This window comes from Stegodyphus dumicola, chromosome 6 (genome assembly GCF_044657685.1).
Source record: "Stegodyphus dumicola isolate Sdum_Otavi_A_Nest chromosome 6, ASM4465768v1".
NCBI lineage: Eukaryota > Metazoa > Arthropoda > Arachnida > Araneae > Eresidae > Stegodyphus > Stegodyphus dumicola.
This window is the reverse complement of record NC_140773.1, coordinates 103,377,451-103,400,629: the sequence shown is the minus strand read 5'-3', so window position 1 is coordinate 103,400,629 and position 23,179 is coordinate 103,377,451. Positions and strand designations below refer to the sequence as shown.

General features: G+C 33.3%; 1 protein-coding gene across 2 annotated transcripts in view; it reads left to right on the top strand.

Moving 5' to 3' along the window:
• The window catches only part of LOC118199227 (nuclear envelope integral membrane protein-like), a 94,508-nt gene that overhangs the window by 6,376 nt on the left and 64,953 nt on the right, over window positions 1-23,179 (top strand). The window contains exon 2 of one of the 2 annotated variants that reach the window (XM_035371028.2): window positions 13,600-13,730. In XM_035371028.2, the coding sequence (XP_035226919.1) occupies window positions 13,600-13,730 (131 nt within the window). Of the gene's footprint in view, window positions 1-13,594; window positions 13,731-23,179 lie in introns of those variants that run through there. The other variant, XM_035371029.2, reaches the window with a different exon arrangement.

Genomic DNA, 23,179 nt, shown 5'->3' with positions numbered 1-23,179 from the left:
ATTTGACGGCATATAAGACGCACCCTTATTTAGAAGGCCACACACATGTAGATGTAGAAAAATTTATGTGTGTCTAGACCTTTATCCGGGCTAAAAATAGCATTCAGTATTGAAAGTTAACCTGTGTCCTTCACGTATAAGATGCAGGTAACTTTTTTGAGACCAAATTTAGGGAAAAAAAGCGCGTCTTATATGCCGACAAATACGGTAATTAAAAAATCCTAATTGCATGATTCTATTTTGGAGAGTAAATTTTTCATGGGGTAGAATACCGTAAATGTTTTTGCATGATGTATGAACTTCCTTTAAATGCTTCCTTAAATAAACTTCTCTTAATTGGTTTAAACAAGGCAATAAAAAGTATATTTTGTTTAAATATATGTAGGATTTCCAGCATTACTAAATTAAATATCACACTTAAAAAAAGGAACTCTTATTTTTAAGTTAATAAACAACAGCAATTTAAAAAAAAATTTAGTTTCTGCCTTATGTACATATTTTTTATCTTATATGTAGCAGTAATTACTTCAATTAGTCATTCATATATTAATGAACAGCCACTATCTAAAGGTTTATTTTATGTTACTTTTATTTAAAACTCATTGAAGTAACTATATTTTGTATAATACTTCTTTTTCTGCATTAAAAATTGAATTCCACAATTAGCAAATTTGCTAATACTCATGCAAAAGTTGTTTAAATTGATGAAAAATTGTCATCAAGATTAGACCTTTCGAAAAGTGGTCATGCACGTTAAGAGAAAAAAAAAAAGAAAGAAACCATTAAAATGCATGGAAATATTCCATAAAATCACTTCTTCATGAGACTTCACTTTTGTTGCGGCTTCGTTCCTGTGTTTAATCAAAATATGGGGGGGGGGGTCGAAGAAAAAAAAAAGGTTTTCATTTTATTTTTTTCTGGCTTACTGCCCTTACAAGGACAGAGTTCTGTTATTCAGTTCTTAGACAAAGATGAAGTGTTTCAGTTTCTAGATTTTAAAAAGTGATTCCTACACGTTAAGAATATGGAGAGATCACTGGTTGAAGGATGTGCACAGGGGGGAGTTAGGGGGTGATGGAATACAAATGTATTTTAGCAGATATCTTTTAAAGGCGAAGCAAGGCTTAATTTTTTTTCCTGCCTCTCTACCCTTCCAAGGAGAGACTTCAGTTTTTAGACAAAGCTGAAATGTTAGTTTTAAGATTTTTAAGAAATGATTCCTACAAGTTACAAACAGTGAGAGATCACTGGTTGAAAGATTTGCACCAGATGTGATGGAGAAAGAATGTATTTTATCGAAGATATTTTGGGAAAGATTAAATGGTACTGCTGTGCTTTGGTGTAAAGTTTCCTGTTTTGGGGACATATTAATTAGATGACGCTGGTACAGACCTTCAAGTGAAGACCGAGAAAAAAGGTTTCCTCTCCTACAGAATAGAAGAGGATACTGACCAAAAACAGTTCTTATGAACTGTATTCAACTGCATGGAAAGTCAATATTTGTATGAACTATATCTAATAACGTGGAAGACAGTGCTGTTATGAACTGTATCGAATTGTGTGAAAGTCTGTTTTCATGCAAACAAAATCATACTGTAGAAATGAATTTCAAAGCTGAAAAAGTCGTTAAGTACACTTCACCTCTTTCAGGCATGTCTGAATGATTATGTAAATTGTATTAAATTGTAAGTGTCAGGAGTTTATTTTTAATTTAAGGATAAGTCTTTATGTGTATGTTTATTGTAATTTTTGGTACTTTAACGTTTTGCCAGCGCAGGCGATAAAGTCGCCAATAATGGTACAACTGGTGCCAAACGGAATATCCTCGCTGGTAATCTTTTACGCCTCATTTTCAAAACAAGTCGCCGCCATTTCTTATCAAATTGATTGTCTCTTTTAGTACTGGCGTACAATTACATAGAATTTTTACCAGATAGTTCAATTTTATGCCCTAAGGCTATTCGCAGTAATTAAGTCAATTAGGATGAAATCACACTGCTCGCCCGAAAGCAAAAATATAGAAAAGGCAAAGTCTAGGGTTAAATTCATCTATTCTAAAGAGAATGCACTAAAGAAATAAAGCACTGTGGTTTTACATAATTTCTGAGTAAGCTATTCGTATGCATTGAAATAATTCTTGCATTTAAACTTGTATTCCAAACTAAGATTTAGCTTGAAATTAATGTAGATAATTACTGAGGGAATTAAATTTTTGTATTGTAGTTTATGTGGGATGAGATCACTTGGTGTCACTTGATATGAACTGGGGACTCAGGATGTTGAACCATGAAAGCATAGTAAATTCTTAAATTAATGTCTTTTTACAAATTTATTGTCTTTATTTATTGGCTTTTTACAAAATTTTAAATGCTATTAAAATGTTTATGCCTTCAAAATAAACAAATTCTTAGACCTAACATTTTTTATGTGCATACTGTTGTCGCCAATAAAGTCTGCATAGTGAGATTTGCGCCGGCGAAATGGAAAAGTACCTAATTTTTATATGTTTATGAAATTCTGGTAAAAATATATTTAAGGGTGCCTCTTGGCGAAAATTGACAATTTTGGGTGGTACATAAACACCAAGTTCGTGCAATTCTTTGACTTGTTATTTTGGCTTTGTGTAGCGGCAAAAAACCGCCACTACACAAATTCAATATTACAAGTCAAAGAATTGCACAAACTCAGTATCCATGTACACATCAACTTATTTTTACTTCAAAAAATCATCAGAGAATTGCACAAACTTGGATTGCGCACTCCTTTGACTTTGATTTATTTACACATCAATCTATTTTCACTTAAAAAATCAAAGGAACAGCCAGTTCTATACTAGAGCCAAACAAAAAATATATAATCTCAATAAACTGCATTTTAAATCAATCAATGAAATAACATAAAAAAGGAAATTCATATTATAGTCTGCAAGCACTATACAAAGGAAATATCCTCTTATTTTATTTAGAAATTTTCGTGTCTTCAGTAAAACAAAATTCCATACAGCATCCAAAAACTTCCTAAAATTATAAGGGGAACTGGAAAGTAATGTCGCTTTCTTACATTAAATTCAAATGAATAAGTTTTTAACAAGTTTTTATTTTTAACCAATATTATAATCACCTTTGTTCTTAACCACCTTTTGCTATCTAGTGTGCAGATTGATAAAAATAAATTGTTTTTGAGTAAAATACCCCGAGATGGCATTTTGGATATCATCCAAATTTTAAATTTTTTGCCAGTGTTGTAAGGATCGGAACAAATAGAAATCCGAGGGTGTGATATCGGGCGAGTATGGTGGGTGAAGCAGTACCTCCCCAATTCATTACTTTTTTCCTGTGTTCATCTTGCACTGTGTGGTCTTGCATTGTCGTGTTGCAGAATGACGCTTTTTCTGTTGACAATCACTGGATAATATTTTTCGATTAAAGATTGTTTCACTCAATCCAATTGTTCAGAATGAAGGTCTGCATTAACAGTTTGTCCGGGTTTCAGCAATTCAAAATGAACAATTCCACGAATACGCGACCAAACACACAGAAGCATCTTTTCAGCATGTAAACCTGGCTTCGCAGTACTTCGTAATCATCCATTTGGAGAGAATTACTGCCTTTTGTGTTTTGGATTATCATATAGGACCCATTTTTCATCTCCAGTAATCAAAGGATCCAAAAAACAGTTCTGTATGGTGCTGTTGAAGCAATAAGTTGCATGTGATGGATCGATTGGCTTTGTTCTCTTCAGACGCTTTAAATGTTCTTGGATGGTCGACCAAGGCTGGTTAAGGGTGTTTGACAGTTCCTTGACTGTTTGACATGGAATTTCTTCCACTTCTACCCTTAACATGTCATTGTCTAATGTTTTTGGTCTTTCTGATCGACAGGAATCAGACAGATCAAAATTACTGGATTTGAACTTAGAAAACCATCTTTGGCCTTTATGAATGTCTAATGCATGTGGATAAACATTGCAAAGTTTTTGGTCGCGACTGTTGCGTTTCTACCCTTGCGAAACTCAAAAAGCATACAATGCCGGGTTTTTGGCTGGCCATTTCACCCCAAATTGGAAAAAAAAAAAAAAAAAAGTTTAATATTAAATTATTTAGAAGTGAGCAAGTTACAATAACCTTTAAATGGCATTCTTTCGAGATACACAATGAGCTGACAAAGGACAATCAAATATCGACATGCGCAGGAACGACATTACTTTCTGGTCCCCCTGTTATCTGAACTAGAATCTGTATACTGGCGTCGCCACATTAATTCACACACACACACACACAAAAAAAAAATAATAATCTTTCGACATTCGACCATATGCAATTCTCTCGGGCAAACAAGACACTTATAATGGCTACTAAACAAACCTTTATTTACACACCAGTCAATTAATGCTTTTTTCCCCTTTTGTTACAAATTGTACAGAAACTCCAATTTAATCTTGCCACATTCAGCCATTTTACTGTGTAAACCACAAAATAACCAATGTACTTTCTAACCAAAATTCAACACACAAACAATCCCTTACAACTATTTTCCCATCAGTCAAATTCACCATAATCACACAACCAATTACGTCATAATATTGTTTCCATAACATTCAACTACTCCGGTTACTATAAATGAAACAACAACTTGGCAATAAATGAAAGCACAACTTAGCAATAATCTAAGGGGCACCCTCTTAAATATACTCAAATTGAAATTCTTAATGGCTATAAGATTTAACCCTTTTAGGCCACGTAAACTAATCTAGATCCTACAAAATGAACCTCGTGAATTTTTGCACAGGCATGAAGTAATACCAGCACAGAAGAAGGGTGAAAATAACCCTTTATTATTTCCAACTATTAACAGAAAGGCACGTACTTCGTGCTTTACAATAACACTAAAAACTTGCAGTGGAACTTGAACATTATTACATAAATCAATTCAAGTCTAAATGGAATAGTGCTGGATTGGCAGCGTTAAGTAACGGCTAGCTTAGGTTGACTCAGCAAACCTAACAGGCGTGACAATTATTTGAAATGGCCAAGGGGCATATTAGCGTAACAGCAAGATCAGAAACGAAACGTGTGCTGGCTAGTGAAAACATGCTCTGAATAAATTCCAAGATTGACCTGTTTAAATACTCACTTCATTTAACTTTAAATTTACATCCTGACAAGGAAATGCGAGGGGAAGTTGAGGAGTTCAAGAAAGATAAAAATTTGAATAAAAGGTTAGTTAACTAAAGGAAACCCTACATCTTCCCTTGCTAGAATTTAACTATCACACAGCAAGGCTTAAGATATTTAAATTCTAAATCTAAATGGGAGTCAACCTTCACAGTCTTAATCTACATCTTGACTAAATTTAAAGTTTTACAGATGAACAAAGTAGCACAAAATTACTACTCTTCTTACACTTTCTTGTCTCGAGTTCTTCCAAGTGTCTGGAAGGAAGATAGTTTAAAACTTGTTTCACAACAAAGTTACATTGCCGCACATTTTCAACACCTTAATCTGGTTTTACATGAGGGTACATTTACTCATTTAATGCTTTTTACCCAATTTAAGACTCCCTCATAGCTCTCCAGCATGGTGTACTGCATGTGTGAAAGTGCTTCATGTAGAATGCGTACAACGCTACCAACTACCCCACATCTACTTGTTAGAATTACACCACCTAGACCTGAGAGAAACATTCTACAGTCAATTCTTGGCCTAACACTAGTGAAAGTACACTAACACTAGTGAAAATTAACTTTGTGTAGGCTGGAGAGTTTAATATTTACTTTACATTCATTCTAAGTTAATTTTACTTTATCTTAGTACAATTCACAACTAACTTGGGCTACTCTTTCATTCAAAGCACATTTTTCAAGCATAGAAGAATACTTTAAGTATTTAACAATTCAAACATTTTTCATAAATAATTTCTTACTTTACTTAGCTGAAAACAAACTCAATTTAATTATATGCAATAATTTTTTAAAGTTTTTGAGTATTGAAGTTGTTTCTTGAAAACATACAAACATTTCCCAAAACAGTATCTACGACTAAAGTTAACATTTTGTTCTAAATCAGCCAAGATTATTTGCTAAAGTTTCTTGCTTCATACAAAATTTAGAGCTACTTGCTTAATACAAAATTTTAAGCTATGTGCTTAATACAGAAGAATAGAAATGCTTCTTGCTTCCTTACAGAAACATTGTTCTTTACCAAGGCAAAACTGAAATAAATATTTTCAACCAACTTCTTACTACCTTTAAAATAAACTTAAATAGAATAATTTTGACTTATCTTTTGTTTGGCGAATTCCGACATCCTTTTCTTTAGGAATTCTTCTCCATGATGGGACTTTGCTGATCTGTTGAACTCCAATTCTCTGCTGTTGCTTTCTATCACCGGCTGCTTGCATTTCACTCTTGTTCTCCTTTCCCATGCCACTTTCTTTTAGCACTGAACCACATCTGGAGGTGCTGGACATTTGCGAGCTGAGGTCGAAGACGTTCCTTGGTCTGGCCAGAGGACTCTTGGCTGGTCAGTCATTAGAGCTAATTGGTTTCTTACTCTCGAAATGTTTCTCTTCTATTCAGCATTTCCATTGTGGAACTTGTGTTGGTATCTTGCCCTTTCTGTCCTTCCTTGGTGGCTGGATTCGTGACCTCCTTTTTGTTTCTGGCAAAACCCTTTTGAAAGTTGAAGGCCCTTCACCTGTGTTTGGTGCTTTCTGTAAAATGTCTTTAAAAATAGGCATATCCTTATCATCATAGTATTTCTTGACTTGATCCACAATGGCCTGCTCCATCGCCTTTTAAGTATAAAATTGAACTACAAATATGTTGAATTATGTACAGGCCCTCAACTCTTTGGTAAAATTTGGACATTTTTTCTAGTTTGGCGCAAGACAACAAATGTTTCAACTTGAGGACTTTATTATCTCTTTATCTAGGTTTTAGATCAAAATTTCTTCTTTTTATCATAGTATAACTTTTGTTTTTCTCTGGTTATGTCCGAGTTTCTTATTGCCTTGTTTATTATCTTCTGAATATCATTTAGTTTAAATTCTGCCTGCCTTTTCTGGACAAAGAACATTTTGTCTAAGGTGGTAAGTATTATTCTCCCCAAAATAATTCACAAGAAGTTTTTCCTGTAGTATCATGCTTGGCCATTCTCAGGGCATAAATGAATTCATTTAAGCAGCCATCCCAACTTCTGTGATACATTTTTACATAAGTACATAGGATTTTAACAATGTTCCTATTTACGTGCTCGGCGATAATTGACTGCAGTCTGTAAGGCTGCGTTCAGATGGTGGCGTAAGGCGTAGTCATAAGGGCATAAAATACGGGAATTCCATTCACACTTGCGAGAACGGGGTGTAAGCCGTGGCCAATGAGAGAAGCTACATTTGAGCATGTGTGGATGTGTCTACAACTTTCTCGTGGTGTTCTCCTGCTCGATTGATTTCCCGCATTCGCACTGCTTGTTTTATGACAGTGAAATCTTCTGTAGAACGCCGCTTCGTTTTAGCTTTGCTCTGCTTGGTCGAAGCTTATCCCAAACTTGGCGTAAAGTTGAAAACTTTGAACCCTATGCCACGAGCCCTAAACCAGATTTTGTGACGTAGCACAGACAGGTTGCCTTGGCAATGGAGCTCGGCTTTAACCACGTATGCCCTTTACGCCCCCATCTGAACGAAGCTTTAGGAACCATCTTTAGGTGGTGGATGCCAAGCTCTGCACATAACTCTTTGAAAATTTGGCTAATCACCATATTTTAGAATATATTTATTTAGAAATGAATCAGATATAATTTTCGCTGAAGCTCTTTTAAGGGAGACTATTTCTACCCACTTCAAGAAATGATAAACAATAACTTGTTAATATCTATTTTTATTACTGAAGCTCGTAAATTACATACAAAAAAAATATAGATTTTTAAACCTTGTTCTTTATCTGCTCATTAAATGTCACTTTACCTATACATGCACAATGTTTGCCCTATGCTGCAATAACTTTTGTGTTTTGAAATTTAAATAACCTATATTTTTTTAAATGGCTTCGAAATAAGTTTTCTGAAATGAAATTTGCTTGTGCCCCAGTGTCCATTAAGACCTCTTTTTGCACATTATTCAATCGAATCTGAATAATTGTATTTTCAAGGGATTTTTAGCTTATTGGGGTGACTGCACCCCCTTGTAATAATTATTGTACATTTTTCTTGTTCTTATTTTTAACATTTAATAAATAATCTTTTGCTTACCTTTTTTGATGATTTTACAAGATGCTTGAAATTCTTTGCCATTTTGGTTTTCACACAAAATTTTATTTTTACAACTATTTACAACAAAAATTTTTACATTAGAACATTCATCATTTTAATTTTGTTGCCACTGCATTTTTATTAAAATCCTCAATGCAGTAAAAAATATAACGAGCATAAAAATAAAAAAGGCCACACCCTCCTTGTGGCCAGTAGCATAAACTGTAACATCCCTTTCAATGAACTTTTGATTCATCAAAGGATTAGATTCTGAAGTTATCTTAAACATTAATGTTTTTAATGTTTTAGACAAGTTTAAATGTTCATAGATGTAGTGTTCATAATTTACGTTCACTGCGTTCAGTTCAAAGTGTTCAAGTCATTTCTAACGGGTACAATAACTGCACAGGACAATGAAGATGAGTTCCATTAGCTAAACGGATAGTGCAAGCCCTTATTTTTCCATCTCATCCTGGATGACACTCCTGTACAACTCCCATTTTCCATAATAATTTTGGTAATTTTTCTTCATGTACTAGAACTACAGATCTCTTCAAAAGATCTGTTTTGGCATTACCTCTCTGAATTTGTTTTACGTTTCTAATTTCAAGTAAGTATTCCCTTTTCCATCTTTTCCAAAAACCTTCTGATAACCTTAGTCGGTATTTATATTGCCTTGTTAAATTTCCTTTAGTTGAATCGGGTTCAAGAAATTTGCCAGATAGTAAAGATGTCAGTCTTCGTCCAACTAGAAAATGAGCTGGTGTCAACAGTTCTGGTTCTTCGACTTCACTATAAACATAATTTAATGGACGTCAATTCAATATTGCCTCAATTTCAATTAAAACTGTTTCCAGGATTTCAACTTTAAATGAAGCCTTCATGAGTATTTTCTTCAAACATGACTTGATAGATCTAACAAGCCTTTCCGAGAAACCGCTCCACCAGGCCACCTTTTCCACATTGAATTTCCACTCAATACCTTTATTACCAAAATAATTTTGAACTTCTGTGTCCTTGATGGTATTCCATAGTTTTTGTAAATCCTCGTCTGCTCTTTTGAAGGTTTTTACATTGTCTGAATATATCATTCGGCATACTCCTCTTCTTGAAATAAATCTTCTAAAGGTCAGAAGAAAATTTTTGTTTTTTGGCTAGATGCTAGTTTCAGATGCACTGCATTTATACAGAGCTATATAAGCCTTACCAGTTTCATCCTTTGTACTCATAGGACCAGCAAAACTTCGAAGGGATTTGCCTCTGTTATTGTTTTGGTTGGTAAAGGAATGATATCCCGACATAGTGGCTTAGCTTTAAATCTGTAGCAAATCACACACTTATTAATATTATTCTTTACATGCCCTCGAACCTTTAGTATCCAAAATTTTTCTAACTTGAGTTAAAGTTTCAGCTACACCAGAGTGACCTTGCGTTCCGTGAGTCTTTAATGATATGATCTGTCAACTGAGACTTCTCAGGTAATATTGCTGAATATGTTTGATTATAGCTTAATTCAGCATTTTGAAGCCTTCCACCTACTCTGGGTATTCCACGTGAGTCTACAAATGGATTTAATGTGAATGTTTTTGAACTATCTATGTTTTGTTTCATCTTTGATTTCCTTATTTCTTCTCTAAAATTTTCTTCCTGACTTTTCTTTATCCAGAAATTCTCTGCTTCAGTCATCTCTTTGGCCTTGACAGGTCCAATTCTTCTTAGTTTTGGGTTTTTCACATTATTGATAAATCTGAAAACATAAGATGTTATTCTATATATTTTCTCTTTGTTTAACTGAAACTCTTGACAGGAATGATGGGGTCGCTGTTTTCAACAATACAGTTTGCTGTTAAGATTTCTTGTTTCTTTCCTTTCCATTTCTCATAATTTATTATTTTGTCATCTTCATTAAAATTTCTCGAAGATCTGTTGTTATCTTTAACAAGCCAAGGTGAGCCATACCACCAGTGCTCATTTTTTGAAAGGGTTTCTACCTTCTGTCCTCTCGCCAATAAGTCCAAAGGAGTCTCATGGCTGGAACAATAATTCCACCAATCTGGATCAGTTTTCTCTTGGATTTCTAGACATCTATTTTGTACAAATTGTTTCCATTTTGTTGGATCAGTTTTGACCCAATGTAGTACAATTTCTGAATCTGTCCACATATAAATCTTCATTTCTAAGTTCTTCAACGGATGTTGAATGTATGTGATGAGTTGAGCTCCTATGACTGCTCCTAAAAGCTCCAGTCGAAGTAACATAACCATATTTATGGGAGCAATTCTTGCTTTGGACATAACAAATAATGTTTTTGTTAGCTCATTTTCATTGTATTTCAAATATGCAGAGGCACCATATACCTTTTGGCTACTATCTGTAAAATAGTGCAATTGAATATTCGACAGATTATATTTTGATAGAATGTCTTGGAATTTCAACATTTTTTAGTTTAGGAATTTCATTATACCAGGTTTTAAATCGTTTCTGCAATTCTTAATGAAGTGGTGCATCCCACTGGTATCCTCTTTGCCAGCATTCTTGCATCATCATGCTACAAAAACAAAGGGAGATATGAAATCGATAGGATCGTATAATTCGTCTGCAATTTGAAGAATCTTCCGTTTTGTTATTTCCTCAGCAGGATCTTTGAGTAATTCATCTTTGATTCAAAATTTCAATCTATCTGCTTCATAATTCCAAATTTATCCTAACAAAGTGCTATTCATTCCATTTCCATTAAGCTTCATATTTTCAGTCACATTCTAAATCACGTGTCATTGGGCGTTATTGCTCCTCCACTTTCTCATATTGAAACTAAATTTTTTCTTCAAGAAGCTAACAGATCTTCGAATATTGTGCTTTCAACTTTCTTGTGTGATGCTTTATAGTTGCTGCTAGTAAAAAGGGGCTACAGGTTGCTCTGAATATTACATGCGTCATTCTTAAAATTGTCTGTTGCTCCTTTTCTTTTGCAGTCCAAAGAAATCTTACTGCATTTCTGTCCTCAGGCTTCAACAGAATTTGTAGTAAAGCAGCTTCGATATCTGCAGCAAATGCTATTTTGTGTTGACGAAAATTACTCAAAAAATCTAATAATTCAGAGTTTAAATTTGGTCTTGAATGTAAGCAATCATTTAAAGATAGACTGTCATGAGTATGTGAGGAAGCGTCAAATATGACCCTTAACTTCATAGAATCATGATCTTCTCTGATTACACAATGGTGTGGCAAAAAATAGCAAGATTTTTCTTAAACCTTCTAAGTAAACTGTTCCATCTGTTTAAGGCGATGTTATAATTACTATCTATTTTGTTGACATTGTCCTTCCAAGGTAATGAAACTTCATAACGATTGGTTTTATATTCAATTGTTTCTTCATATCTCTGCATAACTTCAGTGTCATTTTCATTTGTTGTATAGTGTTTCTTCTGGGACAGCATATGTAAGTACTCCTTTAGTTATGTGGAGTGGAGGGTTGCATTCCAAAAAAGTAGTTCTTTTTACACAAAGGAATTGGGTACTATGAATTGTTGCCACCAAAACAATTAATTCAGAAAAACTCTCCTCAAATGGCAGTTTGAGGCAGAAATTGACTGCAAAACTGACATCATGACAATCATGACAGTGCTTGGCCCTACACATTGATTAAATGTTTGACAAATATTTATTAGGTATGGCTAGAATATTTTGTGCCACTCCTATGTTCATTAGGTCTTCAAGTTTTCATCTCTTCAGAATTCTCTGAATGGCCTGGAATTCACTTCTTTAGAGACTGAAACAGCACCACGATAACCTGTTTATGAATAAAGCTAATGAATTATTAAAAAGAAATTTTTCAGCTGCTGGAGAGCTGGCAAAAAGTCATAGAGCAAAATGATTCTTATGTGAATGAATGAACTTTTCTTGTGTTTTTGTACTGCTTGATTTGTGTTTATCATCAAAACCCATAGAAATTTCTGGATAACCTAATGCATGCATGTATACATGACTGACATCAGCACTGTTGGATCGACGCATCTGAAGGCATGCGACCCTAGAAAGTATCACTGTTGATATAATGTAGAATATGCAATGAGCTTTCAGCGAGAACAATTTCTAGATGATCAGTAGAAAGTAATTTGCAATCATGTTGCCCTTTACCAATGCTGCTTTTGATGCAAAACCACTGATGCCAATGACTGCAATTTTGTCAGGGCAGAGTTTTTTGAATGACTGAATGGTATATGGTTGTATATACTTCAGCGATGACTTCTATTTTATCAGTGACAGTTCAGCAGGTAAATGCCTTGCATTGATGTGGAAACAGCTGCAATCCTACTGTAGTTTTGAATGCAATACCACTCTACAACCTAGCTTTATGGTTTGGTATGCTATTGTCTCACTAGTGGTCACCTCTGGTTAATATCATAGCGACAGCTCTCTGATGCGCGAATGAATTCTACAGCTGTTTACACTGTTTTACTTTCAATGGTTGTAAAATGCTGTTTTCCAGCAAGTTTACATCTGACTGCACACAACAATTGATAACAGATAAACCTTGCAAAATGCTTCTTGGCCACTGTGGTTTCCAGATCTCAAAGCAATCAAAAATCTTTAGGATGTTATTGGCCATTGCTTACTTGATCTATCTTAGCTTCGTTTGGAGAATGAACAATGGAGGATGGTTGAAAATATTTGGTCATCCATCCATCAGAACATTATCTAGATGCTGATTTCATTTGTACCTCAAAGAATTGCTTCTTGTATCATTGTAAGAGGTAGTCCTATTCCCAAATGATCATCCTATTTATTCAATCACTTTGCTACTTTTTAAAATTAAAATCACCCAATTATTATATGTACATTCTTTTGCTGCCCATTTTTATTTCATTCTACTTACTGTTTCATAGCGCTTGCATTTTCCGGTCAGTTTATGTCAATGATGTAAGTTACTTAATTTTTTTTAAAATAATTGTGTCTTGACTGATTTTCATTAATTAGTTTTGTAATATGGTATATTTCCTACAGTTCGGAATTTTATTAATTTGCTATGCTCAGCATCTGAGTGGCACCGAGTAATGCAAGTTGGAATTAAAAATATAATAATTATTACTTAAAATATTTTTAATTTCTAATTTTATCTTTGCAGAAAGACATGATTTTATCATAATTTAACATGTTTGTTATCTGATGTTAACATTATGATTAAATGAAATTGTATTTTGTAGAATTTTTGGATGTCCCATAAAAAGCTATGATTTGCATGCATTATTATCATAGAGATATTATTAAAATTCTATGATGTGTGTAAATTGCAGCTTATAACTGGGAATATAATAAAACACAATTTTGTTAACTAAAATATTTTTCTTCTATAGCTCGACACGACGTGATATATTTAGAGGCAAATTCTCAGTATGAACAAAATGAAACACATAAAAATCAACTCAAAATTTACTGTTATGGCAATGTACAAAAATCATTTTTGCAAATTTGGCGAAGTGTTTATGTAAGTATTTTAACAATTCTATTTTATTACTTTTTTAAACCAAAATGTTCTTATATTTTTCATACATTGCATTTCATTCTAAATGAAAATATATGACTTTTAGAAGAAAAGTGTAATCCTAAAACATACCAGATATCATTTTTAAAGTTATGTATAAATTGTGCATATTAATATATGTAATTGGATTATTAGGAAGTCCCTAGGCACATTATTTTCATGTTTTCCTTCTCTCCTTGGACTGGATTGGACTTAAAGTCATTAACTGAACAAGCTAAGTCTTTGTGAATATGAAAAGTTTCAAGAAAATCTTATTCGCCAATGGAAGAAGCGTTTTGGATTTGCTGATAGATGGCAATATCTTAATGTTTGCTTTACTGCAGTACGGTATAAATAGGATCGTTATGCCTGCTGCTTTTCAGTCTTGCAAATTTCTTTGCTCCTGATAAAGAGAGACCTATTTGCCCTCGAAATTGATTGAGCTTTTTGTCTAAATCTCTGCCAAATACAAGGTTATTTCCTTACTAATTTTAAATTTCGGTTCTTATTTGTCTGAGTGCATGTACAGGCGTTTGCACTAAAAAGAACTGATATTTTCTTTGCAATGTTGGAAAACATCGAAAATTTTATGCCTCCTGATTAATTTAACTTATGTTTAGCCACCTTTCTTCATTAAAATAATAAAAAAGTGTGTTATATGAAATTAATCTTTCATCAAATTAAATTAATAATCTTAGTTAATTAATTACTATTATGCTTTCTTTCAGTTATGTTTAGCTGTTTGTTTATAAATTATAATAATAAAAAATGTATTATATGAAATTAACTTTTCATCTAAATCTGAGATAGTTACTGGGTTTTTAATGAAAGTTTCCTGCCACTGCAAATATTGTCTGTACAAACATTTCATGATCGTGTGTTTAATCATTGAAAGAAAGAAACTTGGTTTAGAACACTGTATGGTGAAAATTGTAAAAAATATCGTTATCATTAAGTAAAAGGCATCTGAAATGGAACCATCACTTTACCAGATTAGAACCATCATTTACTTCCAGTTCTATCATAAAAAGTCAACAACTGAATGTCATCAAATCATGTGTACAGATTTAGGTACTAATGTAGTATCATATGACACTGTGAAGGTTTGGTACTGAAAGTTAAAAAACATGGACTATGACTCTGAGGAAGCAGAGCACTCTGGCCAGCCTACTCATGTTGAATAGACCCGACTGCGAGAACCTGTGGAAGAAGTTCAGTATGCAACCACTTGAAAGCTTGCTAAAGAGTTAGACGCTAATGCCATGTCCATTGTTAGCACTATGCATTGCATAAACTTGACATACAAGTTCAGTTGCGGTGTGCCACATGAGCAGACTCAAGCAGAAAAGGACAGATGTGATTGGGCTTTCAATAATCTACTCGAATATCAATGTAAGATCAAAATTCTGGACTGGATCATCACTTGTGATGAAAAATGGATTTACTTCAACAACACGGTCTAAAAATGGGGTTAGTCTACATCCAGCGAGCCTGTCAATAGCATCACAAAATGCAATTTGACTGACAAAAAGATTATACTATGTATCTGGTGGAAGAGTCGCAATATTATCCACAAAGAGTATCTGATAAAAGGTAAAACCCTCGACAGTAAGGTGACAGTAAGTGAGATGCTACTCCTTGTTGATGCTGTTATCAATGGAAAACGTCAAAGTGAGTTTTCGAACAAAAAGGTAATGTTCCATCTAAATAATGCATAAACCACGTGTGCTTGCATTCAACCAATGGACTTTGTAAAGACTCAAATGGGATCTTTTGTTACACCCACCATATAGCCCCATCATTCCTTCGGGCTTATAACTTTTTTTACACCTGAAGCTACATCTTGCTGATACAATCTTCCAGCCCACACAGGACATCTGAAATGAGGTTGATCTGTTTTTTGATTCCTTACTGCCAAGTTTCTGGGCCAAAGACTTAAAAAAAAACTACCAAAACGTTGGCAGAAAATCATAAATTTTGGTGGTGATTACTGCTCGCACTAAAGGTACTTAAAATGTTTCATTTTTTTTCCAATTTTATTCAGAAAATTTTTTGGTGGAAAACTTCCATTAGAACCAGAAATTTACTATTATATTTCCATTCAGTTATGTTTAGCCTTTTTTATATAAAATATAATAATAAAAATAATGTATTATATGAAATTAACCTTTCATTTGAATTCAAATAATAATCTTAGATATTTATTTACTATTATGCTTCTCTTTTTGCATTAGGGTTGTCATATTTATTTTTGGCATCAACAGTAAACTGGAGATTTTTTACCGTACCTATAATGGAATTGTACCAAATGCACTTTTCAGTACAATACTTGGATAATAGCACACAATTTTTTTTTCAGGCGGGGGGCATTAAAATTGTAACAGTATCAGCATTTTAGCATAATTTTAAAGAAAACTGATAACTCTCATTTCATCATTTAATAAAACTCAGAAAACTATGAATAAGAGTGCAAACATGCAAAAAGATCAAAACAGAAGAGAACCACACCAATATAAAACATAAAATTAGCAAAGCAACATTCTTATATTTGATGCAGATTTCAGTTGAGACTCTATTGATTTTGTGGGCTTACAGGTACAGGTTTCTCTTCATCAGAAGCAAAGAAATCCGCTCAAATTGCTGACCTTTTTTTTAAAAAAAATTCTTTTGTAAACCTTTCATCATTGGGCAGTTTCCAAATTGTTAGATCCTTAGCGTTATCAAAAAAGTAATAAAAAATTAAACCAGTATTTCAGCGACAAGATACAGATGTAGATCTATCTAAATTTGTGCACTTTGAAATTTTCATGTTCACTGGAATTGCAAGCAGTTAAATGGGTGTGTTTGCTAGATTTGGCACTTTTGCACATATATTTTCTCTGAAATTTTTTACAATCCCTGTAACAGAGTTGTATTGTGCATTCAGATTGTAAGGATGAGAATAGAAAATTGGTTTGAAAAAAGCCATATTTGAGTGTTATACCATTTATTTCTGTAAACCAATCCACCATTATATTTACTTCCAACGGAATTGAAATAAGCAATGCTCAGATCACTGCTGTTATCTTGCTGCCTATCATACCTTCTGATTTCACCTAAGACACAAGTATTTAAAATTTTTATTACATAATTCTTAAAGCCATGCTCTAACAACCTTGTAAATTTTATGTAATGCTTCCATTTCCATTCATTTTGTAGCTGTTGATCATCTTATTACATTCTTTTGTGTATAATTATACAGTCAAAAGTCGTTAATCCGGACTCGTCGGGACTTCGGCGATTCCGGATTATCGATTTTTCCGGATTATAGATCATCAGTTTAAATCTCGTAAGATGGCATGCAGAAATTATAAAATTAAAAATATGAAACTGTAATTTATGAAATAAAGAGCAATTATGATATAAAGGGTATCAAAATTTACAAAAAAAAAAAAAAAAAAAGCTTAATATTTATTTGTTTACTTTATTAAACATTTCTTTCAATGTAAGTTGTTTAAGTTGCTTCGTTTTATGAGATAATACTTTCTCTTTAATTCTATAAACAGACATAATTTCTTGTTCAGTTACAAAGTTCCGCTGTTCAAGTCCCGTAATTGCTGTGCCAAAAATACCGATTAACTTGTCAAACAAAATTTTTTCGTTTTCACTAACCTCTCTGTCATCTTCTTCATGTCTTTATCCATTTTTTGCAGCAATTCCACTTTTTGTTTGATGGACATCGGAACATACTTTCGTTTTGTAGATCCTTTGGGAGCTCCAGCATTGGAAATTCTATTTGACATAATCGAAAGTTCAAGTTTACTTTTATAAAATTGCTCTTACAGTCTGCAAAAAATAATAAGCCGGATCCAATTCGAAGATTAAGGACAAACGCAATCATCAACATTAACTGAAATAGATAATTAGATAATTTTAGCTTATACCGTTCGTTATACATAAAACGAGCATGCGAAAACATATTCTGCGTTTGCGCACACGCATATGTGCAGTCGTAAAGGTCTTATGCGCACATGTAAATGCCTATGCGCATGCGCAGAAAGTTTTTAGCTTTGAGGTCCGGATTATAGATCATTCCGGATTATGGGTGTCCGAATTAACGACTTTTGACTGTATATAGTTTTAAAAGATTTGTTAAGATTAACATATGTAATTAGCAGCTAGAGTGTTTTATATAATATAAAACTTATTCCTTATAATTAGGGCTGTGTAGTCGTAGGGAAAATGACCGACTCCAGGAATTTCATCGACTCCCACATATATATATATATATGTGTGTGCGAACATATACACATGGGTTACAGCTTATTTTTTTAATATAAAAGAAGTAATAGATGCTACAGAAAAAAAAAAAAATGATGACATAGAAAAAATTATTTATATTAATTAACATTTATTATGAAATTGAAAAACTGGCATTAGTTATTTCTAAGAAACAGTATAGCTTTGGCAAGATCTTTGTTGGAGAGCCATAGATCCGATCTGATAAACTTCAGAGCTGAGAAGAGTCTTTCCACACTAACTTGAGTAGGAAGTAGAGCTGTTACTCTTAAGGCTACTCTTTTAACTTTTCAGGATAGATTTTTATAAGTTCTAAAAGAGGTGTTTGCAAGCACAATCATATTACTCTATTTCTTCAAAGGCTATGTAGAAATCTCTTTTGTATTTAATCATTTTTATATCTAAAGGCTCTTGGTTCTTTATTTTCATTTGCTTTGCCTTAGCCTTTTCATTATTATCCAAAAATATTTCTCATCTCTGGAAGAGGATGATAGAGACTCAATTGCAATGTCTGCAGCTTGACTGTCCTGATTCAAATTCTCCAATTGTTCTGAGAATAATTTCATTCTTAATGAAAGTTCAATGATAGCTTTCTTTGCCTTTTTAATTTGTTCGTCATCCAAGAAAAGTCGGTGTTTCGGATCTACATATATTAAACCCAGCAAGATCTCATTATCTAGCAAATTAGTTTCTCTTTTCTTCATTGAAGTAATGATTCCTTCTGCAATAAACCTTCCATTTCAGAAAGAACAAACACCCCATTCTTCCAATCTCGCCTCCCACCAATTCTTCAGATTGCAGCTTTTTTGTGGCTGTATACAGTAAAGAAAGAAGAGTTTCCAATTCTGCAAGATCATTCCACAGTCTTTCTGTTAGTGAAACATTAGAGTTATCTACATCTTCTAAAAAAGTTTTTAATTCTAAAAACTTCTTTATCATCAAATATGTACTTCCTTATTGCGTTGCTTGACCAATAATTGCTCCTTTTTCTGCTCGATTCCTAAGAATGGCATCAATTTTGGGAGTTCTTGCCGCTATTGCTGCTTACCTAAATTTACCAGTGAGATTTGTAACTAAATGAATCAGTTTAGTCATTAATGGCAACTATCACATCCATCCTCTTTTCTTATATTTATTTATCAATATGTCAATAATACAGGAAATAACTATTTATTAATGTATATAGTTCATAAATAAAAATAATAACCTAGCTTGTCATTATTTTTTTCAATTCATTTTAATCTCATTTCAAATTCAAACTGTCCAACAAAAACTGGAGTCGGAGTCGACCTGTTTTTAGCTACTCCAGCTCTGACTCCTTTTCCCGCAAAATCTGGCTGACTCCGATTCCGACTCCACATCCCTGCTTATAATGTAAGTGATAGTGCAAAAATTAAGTGCCAGCTACATTGTAACAAAAGTGAAGGATTTCTCATTGAAAGAATCAAATGCTTACATAGCATCAAGAAATTGATATTTATATTTCATATAAAGCTTTAAAAACATGCTTTGGCTCGTGCATTCCAGTCAACAATCTATGTGAAAAGCAGCAAACAAAACTGAAAAGTTTAAAATAATAATATTGCAATAATACATAGAAGTATATATAAGCAGCATTTAAAAAATTAAGTTCCTCTTAACTACAAAGTGAAAATAGACTGAATTTTTTTTAAACATTTTTTTTTCATCATATTATCGTTAGTTTTTTTTTTCCCTCATCGCCCTGGATAATTCTCATTGAATCATAAGATATTTTTCATAAAATAGTGCAAGGTGTTTGTATTTCCTCATAGGAATTTTCCACCTATCCATTCAGCCAATGCTGTAGTCTCTTTTTTGCTTTTACATGTTTGAATCGCTACCCTGTGAGAAACATTTTCAAATGCAGGTAAAGGTAAAGCTATTCAATGCTATGTCTGGATTGTGGGAAGGACCTGCTTGTTTTCAGCCAAATAACGTAATGAGAGCATGACTCTGAACAGCGATTTGTGGCTGAGTAATACAGGGTTCATAGGTTCCTTAAAGGCCCGTTCCCACTGGGGTTTATCTGAGCTAACGAACACAACTAATGTAGTCGACCCATCCCCAAAACCAGTTTTTCCCCATAGAGCAGCAAGTTGAAAAATCTGAACTGCAGGCACAGCGGAGCTAGTTGACACAGGGAACTGACTCCGTTAGCTCAGATAAACCCCAGTGGGAACGGCGCTTAAGAGTCCTTAAAAGTCCTGTATGTATGGATATATGCATTCTTGTGTGCATGTGTATATGTACACTGCAAAAAAAAAAAAAGGGGGCAGTTCTATATCTCCCGTTCTACTGGGCCGATTGACAAAATTCCAACTGTGTTTTTCATGTCTCAAAAGTGCGACTTCGGATATATATTTCATTTTTATATAGCATTACTCTAACATAGGTATTTTGACACAAAATCGGACTTTTTCTGAATTAACATACCAATTTTTTTCCATATTTCGATTCTACGATCTAAATTATGCCTAAATATTAAATTTTGTAAAATTTGGTACAAAATTTACAGCGAAATTCAAAAATTTAACTTGGCACATTTTTTTAGTTCGCGCCAAGGGTAATTCACTTGCCGAACTTCTTAGTATATGGCAACCTATTTTCCTTTCCCTTCATTGTGCAGGAGCGGAAAAAACATCACATCTTTCCTACCTTTTTACATTGTGGATGAGCAGAAAAAAGTCACATCACTCTTACTTTCAAATAATTTTAACATTGTGCCTAGACCACATTTGATGTTATTATCGCTTTCAACAAATATGCCAAATTTCAAAATGTGCCATTATATAAATTCACGTGTATCTTCGGAAATTTTGAATAAAAAATTTTAATTTTTTACAGGTATGCTTAGCAATATATCTACTTTAAGATGATGGTAAAAATTTTATAGTTTATAATTAAAAAAAATTTTCAAAAAATTATTTAAAAATCAAAAAATAGGCAAATGTTATTTGGAATGAACCTAAATTTCGAAATGTGAAAGGAAGAATAAAATAAATTTAATAAAAAAAGAGTTATTTATAAATATGTATCAAACTCAATTAACATTGAAGGGCTAACATTTTGAGGACTTATTTTTTGAAAACTACTTGTGCGATTTTTACAGAGTTTGGCAATTTGACTTAATTTGAGTCATAGAATTGAAATATGGAAAAAAATTGGCATGTCATTTCAGAAAAAGTCTGATTTAGTGTCAAAATACCTATATTAGAACAATGCTATGTATAAATCTAATACATATCCTAAGTCACGCTTTCGAGACATGAAAAATGCAAGTTGAATTTCGTCAATCAGCCCAGTAGAATAAAAAATACAGAACTATCCTCTTTCCCCCCGCATTATGCATATGCATCAGAGGCATAGCTAAGATTTTCAGTGCCTGGAGACAAGTGAAGATTTCGCACCCCCTTTTATTTGTAAAAATGCAATAGAGAAAGAAAAGAGAATTTTTAAAAATGCATTTGAAAAAAAAATTATATTTTTAATATAAATATTTTTAAACTAAGTATATTAATTTTTTTAAAAAGCTCTTTCAGTGTGGTACCTCTCAGTACCACACTGAGCAAAGCCAATTCTGACAATCTTTCTTGTGTCATGCCTAATCTCAGGACAAGATAAGTTTTAATTTACTGAAAGATTTTTCACACCTGGTGATGGAAGTTCTGCTAGTCAGTAAAAGCTGAAGACCTTCTCTTAGATTTGGAAATACATCTCCCCCTTCCCATATTGTACAACAAAACAAAAGAGGTCCTCTGGCATCGAAAGCTTAATATCAGCTTTTGTCTTGAGTAGCATTCAGCAGTCTATTATTTCAGTGTACATCTCCAAGCCATCCAATTCTCTACCATAAAAGTTTTCTATGAAAATGCAATTCTGTTTCAAGCTATTTTCGTTACCTGTAGACATTAGTCCATTTATGTCTAAAACAAAGCCAAAACTAGAGTACACTTTCTCCAAGCTGATGAATCTGTCTCCCATTTCTGTGTGTATTTTGTCCATTATACTTTTCATTAATCATAGAATTTCATTTTTTGCTGTAAGCCCTACATTCTATGCTATTTCTCCAGGCATTTTCTTCTTCTTTGTCTGTTGTCTTTCAACTTGGACATCAAAAGTATTACACAGTTCCTTTATTTCTTCAATAGATTTCATGCATATGACATCGTTGCTTTGTAGGAAATATTCTTGTAAAGACTGAACATCTCGGCCAGCATTGTAGAAATTTATAGTGTGGTCCTGAAGTCTTTTCTGAACCTGGTCAATCTTGGCAAGTACTGTATTTCAGAATCAAACAACAACAAAGAACTCAAAAGTTAAGATCCAATGCAATAATTGAATTGCATAACTTATTGTATCTGCATTTTCATCATGATCCGCTGAAATATTTTCAAACAGCACTACTAACTTTTCAAATTGATCATGTACTGGTTTAGTAGCTTCTAATCTGGCACTCTAGTGAGTTTCTGATTCTGACTTCACTGATACACCTAGAGCAGTTTTCAGTCTTTTCCATCAAAGAGCTGACCTTGAAAAATAAACATAGATAGCTTATACAGTACTTAAAGATATCACAGCTGCTACATGACTAGCAGCATAAACCCCTACTAAATTAAGTGTATGGTTAATCATAGTTAACAAATACAACTTTTGAGTTAAGTGTTGTAAGTCTTTGTTACACTCCTGATTTGTAGCCTGGCGTTACAGGTACATTGTCGCAACACTGGGATCAACAGTCTTTGAAAGCTAATTTGTCCTTCTTTAGTTGTTGCAATATTACACCCACAATACCTGCTGCATCTTTTTTATGGCTTTGAATGTATCCTAGGAAACACAGTTTTATAACTACAGTTTTTTTTTTTTTTTTTTCTCTCCTCAAAGTTAATATCTACATATCTAATAGTTTCCAACATTTGCTCTTGGTGAGTAGTGTCAGGAGTTGATTAAAAAAATATACCATAGTATTTGGCACCCTGGATGTCATACACAAGTTTTTCTCTAACTGCAGTTGCCAGAAGCTGGATAATTTCATTTTGTATATCTGGTGAAAATATGTAGTTGATCCTGGATTTTATTGTACATACGAAAGGTAGTCTTTCATAATTGTATTTAAT